This window comes from Microtus pennsylvanicus, chromosome 6 (genome assembly GCF_037038515.1).
Source record: "Microtus pennsylvanicus isolate mMicPen1 chromosome 6, mMicPen1.hap1, whole genome shotgun sequence".
Classification (NCBI taxonomy): Eukaryota; Metazoa; Chordata; class Mammalia; order Rodentia; family Cricetidae; genus Microtus; species Microtus pennsylvanicus.
In genome coordinates this window covers 87261313-87270568 of record NC_134584.1, presented here as the reverse complement: position 1 = coordinate 87270568, position 9256 = coordinate 87261313, and the positions used below count along the sequence as shown (strand labels likewise).

The 9256-nt window shown below is 48.2% G+C and overlaps 1 protein-coding gene across 3 annotated transcripts; it reads right to left on the bottom strand.

The window, feature by feature from the left end:
* Positions 1 to 4630: 4630 nt before the first annotated feature.
* Positions 4631 to 8317, bottom strand: Trir (telomerase RNA component interacting RNase). 3 transcript variants are annotated; one of them, XM_075976744.1, is made up of 3 exons: positions 7906 to 8305; positions 5290 to 5367; positions 4631 to 5045 (listed from the first exon to the last, which is right to left on the bottom strand). In XM_075976744.1, exons 1-3 carry the CDS (start codon positions 8239 to 8241, stop codon positions 4938 to 4940), a joined length of 522 nt encoding a protein of 173 aa, XP_075832859.1. In that variant the 5' UTR covers positions 8242 to 8305; the 3' UTR covers positions 4631 to 4937. The 3 variants fall into 3 exon arrangements, with proteins under 3 accessions (XP_075832859.1, XP_075832861.1, XP_075832860.1); XM_075976746.1 differs by lacking the exon at positions 4631 to 5045 and having other exon boundaries at positions 5291 to 5367; positions 7929 to 8317; XM_075976745.1 differs by lacking the exon at positions 4631 to 5045 and having other exon boundaries at positions 5344 to 5483; positions 7906 to 8316.
* Between the last annotated feature and the right edge of the window lie 939 nt (positions 8318 to 9256).

Below are 9256 nucleotides of genomic sequence, written 5' to 3'. Positions count from 1 at the left end.
TAGATTAGCTGAACTCACTATAAACAGAAACCCTCCTTAAAAGACACGTGCAGCAAGCCGCATACACATGCGCAGAGCTTCCTCTTGTCCCGCGACTACTCATACACATCCGTGACCCTTGAAACTACAAGTCCCAAGGTGCCTTGCGTTCAGGACGCCACACACGGTTTATTCGCGGTGCTGGGCTGCACCCTCACAGTTCTGAGTTGGAAGGCCCCACCCAGGAAAGGTTAACTTTTGGGATTTTTTTTTCATCATTTTTTTTGGAGTGGGGGGTGAAATGTTTGATCAAACATGGGCATTGACTCCAGGTAGAGGCCATGTGGAGAGAGTATAGAATGGAGACTAGTACTTTTTAAATGTTTGTGTTCAAATGGCTTGTTTGACAACTTGCACAGCTGGTTTTCACTACGTGGGTCCTAGGAACTCAGGTCTTTAGGATGCTCCTTGATCCACCATGCCATCTCACTGGCCCTTTATTAAAATCTCTTTTCCTAAGGTAGGGTCTGTGTTGCCCAAGCTGGCCTCCAACTTGCAGTCTTCTTGCCTTAGCCTCCTGAGTGACCACTACACTAGCTTAGTAGCAGTCTCTTCCCTTTTTCCACAAGAGACTTTGGATCAGAACAAGTTTCCTGGCCTGTTTTTTGCTGTTTTGATACGGTGTACTTTTTATTGCCCAGGCTGGTCTTAAAACCATCTACATCAGCCTCCTGGATAACTACAGTTGAGCACCACTATACTGGGTTCTCCCATCTTTATCATTTATTCCCTGTCATGAGGTTTCCAAACAGTATTTTCCTATGCAATTCTCAGAGTGGCCTAAGGCACCCAATATTTACTTGAGTTCAACTAAAAGCATTCAACTTGCGTTCAACTTTGAATCTGAAGGGAGAACATAAACACTTTGGTGTTTAGAATGTGTAGTTAGTTACTCATGGTCTCTGGAATGGTCTCCTAACACAGATGAGGCCTTGGGTTCCATAGCAGTCATTCAAAAACTGTGTTCTAGGAGAGGTTGGAAAGAAAGATGGCTCAACAGATTAAGGTACTTGCCACCACACTAAACAACCTGAGTTCCATCCCACATGGTAGAGAAAAATGACTAAAGGAAGTCCACTGACTTCCAAATGTGTGCCATAGTAGAAATATGCACACACACACACACACACACACACACACACACACACACACACGTATAGTTTAAAAACAACTGTAGCAAGGGCTGGAAAGAAACCTCATGCACTGCTCTTGCAGAGGACCCAAGTTCAGTCCCCAGGACTTACAATCTGGCAACAAGGAAGCACCTGCAACAACAGCTCCAGAGGAACCAAACCCCTCTACAAGAGCAGCAAATACAACCAGTATGCCATCTCTCCAGCTTCAGTCTAATTTTTAAACAAGGCCTCCAAGATGTAGGTCAATGTTAGTGTGCCTGCCAGCATGCACCAAAAAAATAGTTTCCATCCAGAACTGTAGAATACAGCCTGTAAACAACATAAGCTAACTTCTCTCAGCGAACCAATGAAGGCAGTTTAATAATAAACGATATACACACACACATACACACACACACATATATACACGTGTATGTGTGTACACACACACACAGTTTGCTTTTGGTAGTGATGAGGATCTCATCACTAAGATACACCCCAGTCCTGGCTCTTTACAACTTGAATTTAAAAATGCTTCCGTATCTTTAAAAATAAGACAAAAGAAAGTCAGGTGTGGGGCCGGATTACAATGGCACACACTTTGATCCCATCACTCAGGAGGCAGAGGCAGGAATCTTTGTGAGCTCAAGGCCAGCCTGGTCTAGAGTAAGCTCCAGGACAGCACAAGACCACACAGAAACCCTGTCTCAAGGGCCTCCTCCCATAAAGCCATGTGTTTGTACACACCTTTAATCTCAGCTCTTGGGAGGCTAGTCTGGTGGATCTCTCTGTGTTGAAGGCCTTTCTGGTTTACATAGTGAGTTCCAGGACAGTCAGGGTTACAAAAAGAAAACCTGTCTCAAATGACCAAAAATAAATCGACAGAAGACCTAAGCCATGGAAAAGCTGAGTGATGGAGTAGTGAAATGGCCCAGGGGTTAAGGGCACTAAATGTTCTTCCATAAGACCAGAGTTCAGTTCCTAGCACCCTTGACAGGTGGTTGACAACTGGCTCTAACTCCACCTCCCGGGGATTTAACACATCTGTATACATATGGCAAATATAGGCATACAAATGAAAAAAAAATCAATTTTAAAAAGGATAAGTGATCTATAGAAACAGCTAACAGGCACAAAAAGCAGCAGAAGAGGGCTGTTACTCACCCAAACTTGTACCTGAATTTCCTTTTGCTTTTCCTAGGTTGCACATCTGGCTAGACTGCGATGAGAAGGCCTGGATTTCAACTCGCCCTGCTTATTGACACACTCCAGAATAGAGGCCAAGCTGCTGTAGCGGTGACCTACTTGTGTCTGTGTGTGTTTAAGATCCACTGCTGCTGGCTTCCAAGGATACAGCCACAGCTGACCCCATTAGCTTGTGTTTGCTCCCCTATCATTAACCCACCCAACCCCTCTTTTGAAGACCTATGACCCCTAGGTCTTTATACCTGCTGTTACCTCTGCATTGGAGGACCTTCCACAGACTGTCCTGCCATCTTTGAAATCTAGAGCAAATGTTATCTTACCAATCTGTCAATCCTAACCAACTTTACATTTTATATGTGGTTTTGGGGAGACTCTACATGAGACAAGGGATACCCTAAATTCCCAATCCACTGCCTCCACCTCCCAAGCACTGAGATCAAAGGCATGAGTCACCATGCCCAGTTCCTACATCATATTTGTTAACTGAGTGAATGAATGAACACAGTGCCTTCAGATTGCTTTAACGAAAGGCTGGGGCACCCCTCAACATTCCTGGACCACAGCTATCTGTCCTTCCTCAGTAACCATCAGAGTTTGCTACTGTAAAACTTATCCTTATATAGTGTCTTGAGATCTCTACTAAGACACTTCCTCTTCTCACCTCCTTCCCTCCAGACTTTGATGTCACCTAAAGAGGCAGGAAAGATGGCTTATCTGTTAAAAAGCATTGCTGCTCCCCTATAGAACCCAGGTTGAGTTCTTAGCAACTATATGGCAGCTCATAACTAACCAGCTGTAACTCTGATTCTAGGGAATCGGCTGCTCTTTTCTGGCCTCCACAGGTACCAGGTATGCATGTGGTACACTGACATACATGCAAGCAAAAAACTGAACACGTAAAAATAAAGGAACATATGGGGGAGGGGGGAGAAAGGAACATATGGCCAGGCAGTGGTGGCACACTCCTCTACTCCCAGCACTCAGATCTGGGACAGGCAGATCTCTGTGAGTTCAAGGTCAGCCTGGCCTACAGCGCCAGTTCCAGGACAAGCTCCAAAGCTACACAGAGAAACCCTGTCTCAAAAAAAAACAAAAAACAACAGCAACCAAAAAAGTGACATGTGGGCTGGAGAGATATATAAGCCATTAAAGGCTCTGCTCACAACCAAAAATTTAAAGTGGTCTAAAACAGACATCCCCTTCTGCAACAAGCCTCTGTTCTATCCTTATTAGTAGTCACCACCCAAAAAGCCATGCCTTTTCTTCCCATCTGTCTCCTGTAACAACAGAGAAAAATGTAGGCTGTTTAAAGCTCTGGTCCCTAGAATCCAGAACAGCGTTGGCATATATGCTTAGTTAGTACCTGGTGATGTGGGAGTGTCATATCAATCTGTTGATTTCATTGGCTAAGCAATAAAGAAACTGCTAGGCCCATTGGATAGGCCCACCCTTAGGTGGGTGGAGTAAACAGAACAGAACGCTGGGAGGAAGAGGAAGTGAGGTCAGACTCCACAGCTCTCCTCTCAGGAGCAGACGTCCGCCATGCTCCCGGCTCCAGGGAAGACGCATGCTATGAAGCTCCGAACCAGGATGGACTTAGGCTAGAATCTTCCCGGTAAGACCGGTGCTACACAGATGATAAGAAATGGGCTAGTCCAGGTGGGAGAGTTAGCCTAGAAGATGCTAGGTAGAAATGAGCCAAAGCAGTGTTTAAAAGAATACAGTGTCTGTGTAATTATTTCGGGTAAAGCTAGCCAGGCAGGGCAGGCGGCTGGGGTTTTGGGGACGTAGCCCCGCTGCCGCTCCATATTACTACAACCTGGGGAATAAATAAAATAGCAGCTCTGTATTAACCAAAACGTAAAATTAGTGCACTGCACAAATGTGGAGTGCTGGAGACTGAACACACCTTACGTGCTCTGGGCAAGCACACTCACACTTAAGTACACCCCAAGTCACAGCTAAACTGAGACTGTGAGGAGACTTGGAAGGTAGTACAAGTCCATACCATGCTGCCAAGGCAGGAGGCAAACCCTGTATACTTAAGACCCTGTCTCAAAACAAAAACAAGACAGGCCTTTAAGTGTCACAGTTACTAAAAAAGGAAGAAAGATGTCCTGAGTATAAGACGGGCGGCATGTGCCCCTGCCTACAGAACCTTCCCCTCTGCCCTTCACAAAGGCTCCACTCCAGCACTGGTAGACATGGTAGCCACTAGTGGGCAAAGTCTTAGCTTGGAGATCGCAAAGATGACAAATCGAGCACACAACTCCAGCACTAAATCAGGTTCTTTACTTCTCAGAAGTGACTGCTAAAAGGAGAGACAGCGAGAAGAGACAGACAGAGCCAGAGAAAGCGAGGTGGTGGGAAGAAAGGGGACAGTAAACCACTGGTCTAGTAAGTCTCAGGAGGCAAGTGCTCAAGGTAAAAAAAGAGTCCTGGAGAATGGTCTGCGGCCACGAGAAGCGCCTTGGTTTCCTTCTGTGTATCAGTCCTCCAGGAAGGCCGCTGCCATTACCGCATTAAATAGTTATGTACATCGCAGAGAGTCCCAGGCAGTGAGCACCCAGGAAGGGGTCATTTCACCAGGGGCCGAGTTTTATCATCATCACCGCACTGGTGGGCTTTGTACTTTTTCACTTCTGCCATGTACTTGGCCCATGCGTCACCTTTACTTGTTAATACCTGTGGGGTCGAAGAGGGGAGGACCAGTTGGAAGACAGATGATGAAGCAGCTGGGACAAGAGTCAGGAACACAATGAGACAGCTAACCCATCCCTAATGTCCCCCTAAATGCCCTGGGTTTGAGGTGAAAATAAACAGAAGCAGGTTATCTGGGGGACCTCCCACCCTACCAGACCCACCCATCCAAAGCCTGAATCTGGAAAGACAAGACAGTTGGGGTGGCACCCCTAGCCAGCCCACTCACCTCATCCTCCGTCTTCTGCTTCTTGGCTACTATTCCCGTCTTGAGGGCTAGTTTGTTTCCGCCTCTGCGCTTGCCCACCTGGGTGAAGGGACAGAAGACTGCAAGGGTTACAGGAGCCGGGCCCGCCCTTGGCGGTGCTGAGGCCCACTACACCTTCCTAGCGACGCCTCGCCCAGCTCCTCCAGCCGGCCGACCTGCGCAGCAATCAGAGAGGAGCACACTCGACTCAGCACCTGCCCTGGGCTGCCATTCCCAGGCAGTCCTGGGCCCCAGACTACCCTCCCAGGGGGCAGAGGAGTGCTCACCTTGCTGGGGAGTGGCACTGTCCTCACTCTTTCTGCCCAGGCCTCCCCCTGTCCTGGCAGGGACCAGATAGGTAGCAATACCTTTATTGAGTACTACTATATACCAAGCCTTATACACAACACAAAGAGTGCTGTGGCCATGTTATCTGCTCTCACATTCAGTTATGCTATTGGAAAGGTAATAACTACCCCATTTTAGAGATTAAAGACAAGTCTCTGGGAGGGACAGAACACACTGCAAAACAAGAGAGCAATGCTCAGGGTAAGATGATACAAAGCCAGTGGGAGTACCCTGAACCACAACGCATCCCTAATTCTCCTGCCCTGATCTGGCCTGGCTTTTTTAGAGGTATAACTATATGGCTAGCCATGAGCATATGGATTAATAGTACCACTACTGCTGCTCCCATTGCTGGAGAAGATTTCAGCCTCTATTCTTGACTGTCACATCAACCCAGATCCTTCCTACTCCCTCTAAGAACAGTTTTACTCTGGATTTCAACCCTGGTATCCCATCTTCTCCCTTTAACTGGAGGGGGGGGGTGTCCAAGCCATCATCCTGTCCTCACCCTTCAACTGAGGCATCAGCTACTGCTGTGACTATCCCCCATCACCTGTTCTCGTGTAGTTCTAGATGTAATCTAGGCTCTCAAGCATTCGCAGTAATCTACGACTGAGCTATATCTCCAGATCTCATTTTTATTTTTGAGATGGGGCTCACTAAGTTGCTCAGGTTGGCTCTGAATTCATTCTGTACTTTAGACCCTCAGTCTCAGCTCCAGAATAGTTGAGGTTACAGGAACACAGTACTGGACCCAGTCACACAAACACAACTTTTTCGTGTTGTTTCTAGAAACAGGTTATTGCTATGTAACTCTGGCTGATTTCAAACTCTTCAATCCTCCTGTCTCAACCTACACAGTGCTAGGATTACATGTATGTGCCACCTTATCTGGCTCATACACCCTTTTAAGAGCTAAAGAAAAAGAAACTCTTTAAAGTTTTGCCCCAAACCACACAGTTGAGTTCAGAATTTGACCCACGATCTGTTATTTTCTTTTCTTTTCTTTTCTTTTTTTTTTTTTTGATTTTTCGAGACAGGGTTTCTCCGTAGCTTTTTGGTTCCTGTCCTGGAACTAGCTCTTGTAGACCAGGCTGGCCTCGAACTCACAGAGATCCGCCTGCCTCTGCCTTCCGAGTGCTGGGATTAAAGGCGTGCGCCACCACTGCCTGGCTTACGATCTGTTATTTTCAAACCAACATTTCTTCCTTCCCACTACAGGGCCTCTAACTCAACACCTGAGACAAAGCAAGCTCAAAACTAACAAAAATTATATATCCAATTATTTAACCTAGAACTCCTCAACCTGGTACTCATGACGTTTTCAGCTAGGTCATTCTTTGTTATTCCATGTACTGTAGGATACTGAACAGCATCCCTGTGCCCACCCATAGATGTCACTAGCATCTCCTCTTATGAGTTTTAACAACCAAAATGTCCACAGACTTTACCAATGAGGGTAAAGAGAGTTGTCCCCAATAGAGAACCACTGGTCTCGTTCTTTCTGTAAGAGTCTGAATTTTCTAAGGAATATTCTCACATCCAAAGGTGAAATTTCAATAATTTAGAACTACAGAAAAACAGGGTAGGCAACCCAGGCTCTAAACAAACGTTTTCTGTCAAACTCAACACTGAAAACCCAGCACAAAGTAAGATGCTCAATAAACCGACAGTAGTTAAAAGATATAGAAAGGAATCGACTGATCTTCCTAAGGCCACAAAGTCGGTGATTTGCATTTTGTTGGTGGTGGTTGGTTGGTTGGTTTTGTTTAATTAGGGCAGGATCTCACTTTCGAATCCTCGGTCTTCTTGAATCCGGAGTGCTGGTATTGCAAGGCGTGTGCCACCACGCCCGGCTACGGTCCGTGGTCTGAGTTTAGCGAATACAGCAGACTCGGAATTTGAATTTGTACCCTCCTTTTCCCACAAATTGTGTGTTTGGGTCCCCACTATTCAAAGTCTGGGTACAAAACAAACAGGAATCCTAGCGTCTAAGGTCCCCTATCCCCAGAGTGCTGCTTCCAATACAATTTCCCGGTTCCCAGGTTCCGCGAGTAAGATCTGGGTGTTCCCACTAACGCCCAGGAACACCTCTCGTCCGGAATCCAGGTTCAACATTCTCAGCAAGCGACCGGGACCGTCCGGGCGTCCCGACGGAGGGCTGCTTTGGACCATGACGCCCCTTCCCGGGCCCGACTCCCCCTGCCAACACGGGCCCCGGCGCCCGCCCCCACCCCCGCGGCTCCTTACGAAGCTGAGCGTGGGGCCTGGGCCGCCCTTCCTCTTCGGATTCCCTGGGCCCGCCGCGGCGGAGGCCGATGGGTCGGGTCGCTGCGGGCCCGGGGGTGGCTCCTCCTGCCGCTGCCGCTGCTCCTCCTCCATCTTCCGCTTGAACAGCTCCAGGAAGCTGCCGTCGTTGGCGAACAAGTTCACACCGCTGGACACCGGACTTGAGCCAGACACCTCGTCGTCCCCGCTCTCGGGTGACGTTCCTGGCCCCGATTCAGCCCATCGACTCCTGCCGCCGCCCGCCGGGCCGGGCGCCTCCCGACCCGGAGGCTCCGCCCGTCTCCCTCGGGCAGCCATTTTGTCGCCAGGTGCCGCGCAAGGAACGTCGGGAAAGGCTCTCAGATCGCGCGCTTGGCGCGGGACTGGCTTCGTCTGGAGCACTGCATGCTGGGAAGAGAGGACGGATTCCCAGAAATCAACGCAAGTGGGCGGGGCTTGGGTGGAGTCAAGGTGCTCTGACCTGGCGACCCAGAAGCCGGGTTCAGAAGTCGGGCTCCTTTCCTTCTGTTCCACGGATTTCCCTAATCCTGCCAGACATGAGAATCTGTTAAGCAGACAGAAGCTCCCCTAGAATCGAACCATCGTCTGGCGGGTCCCCTCTAAAGGCTGAACGCACAATCCTAGTCGGTCGCCAGAACTCTAGCTGAAAGAATCTTGTCTGGGCACTATGTGCTCTCTTGACTCGTGGGAACTTGGGCGGCCCCTAACTAGGTCTACAAAGCTTATCTATCTAACTTGGCACCTCCTATTATAAGTGAAAGCTTCTCCAGGTTGGGCATCTGTCTCGGAATTTAATCTCGTACCTTTAAATAAGCATTTTGCTGGCTGCGTGCAGCTAGACGTCCTGTCTCAAATGAAGCCCAAGATATTTCTAGTCTGAGCTGGGTTCTGCACTAAGGGATTAACAACCCTAGTATTCCTTCCCGAGAACAGGGATTGAATTCAAACAGCATTTGTTGAACTTGAAGCACGCACACACGTGTACACGGAGGGGGTGGGGGAAGTAGAGCGCCAAGGGCAACAAGAGTTTCAGAAAATTAAAGTTCTCTTTACAAGGACGACTGTTACAGATATCATTCCTACCCAACATGGGTATTCCGGGCAGATAGGACAAAAGTCTGCATGCCCTGCCACAAATGCAGTCTTTTTGCCTTTTATCGATCCTCAGTCAACTAACCAGTCCGTTCGTGATTGGTTGCGACAGGAGCTAGGTGGCTCACAACCAACTGAGTAACTGGCGGACAAGAAGAGATGCTAAGGTCCTAAATAGAAAGTAATGGGGAAATGATCATCAGGAAACTGAGCCTATAGA

Bases quoted from the DNA above. Each gene is read 5' to 3' on its own strand.
- Trir (XM_075976744.1), bottom strand. From the start codon at position 8,241: ATGGCTGCCCGAGGGAGACGGGCGGAGCCTCCGGGTCGGGAGGCGCCC. The intron at 5,368-7,905 runs GTAAGGAGCCGC...CCCTTCACCCAG, and splicing joins CAGGCCCCACGCTCAGCTTC to GTGGGCAAGCGCAGAGGCGG. The intron at 5,046-5,289 runs GTGAGTGGGCTG...TCGACCCCACAG, and splicing joins AGCAGAAGACGGAGGATGAG to GTATTAACAAGTAAAGGTGA.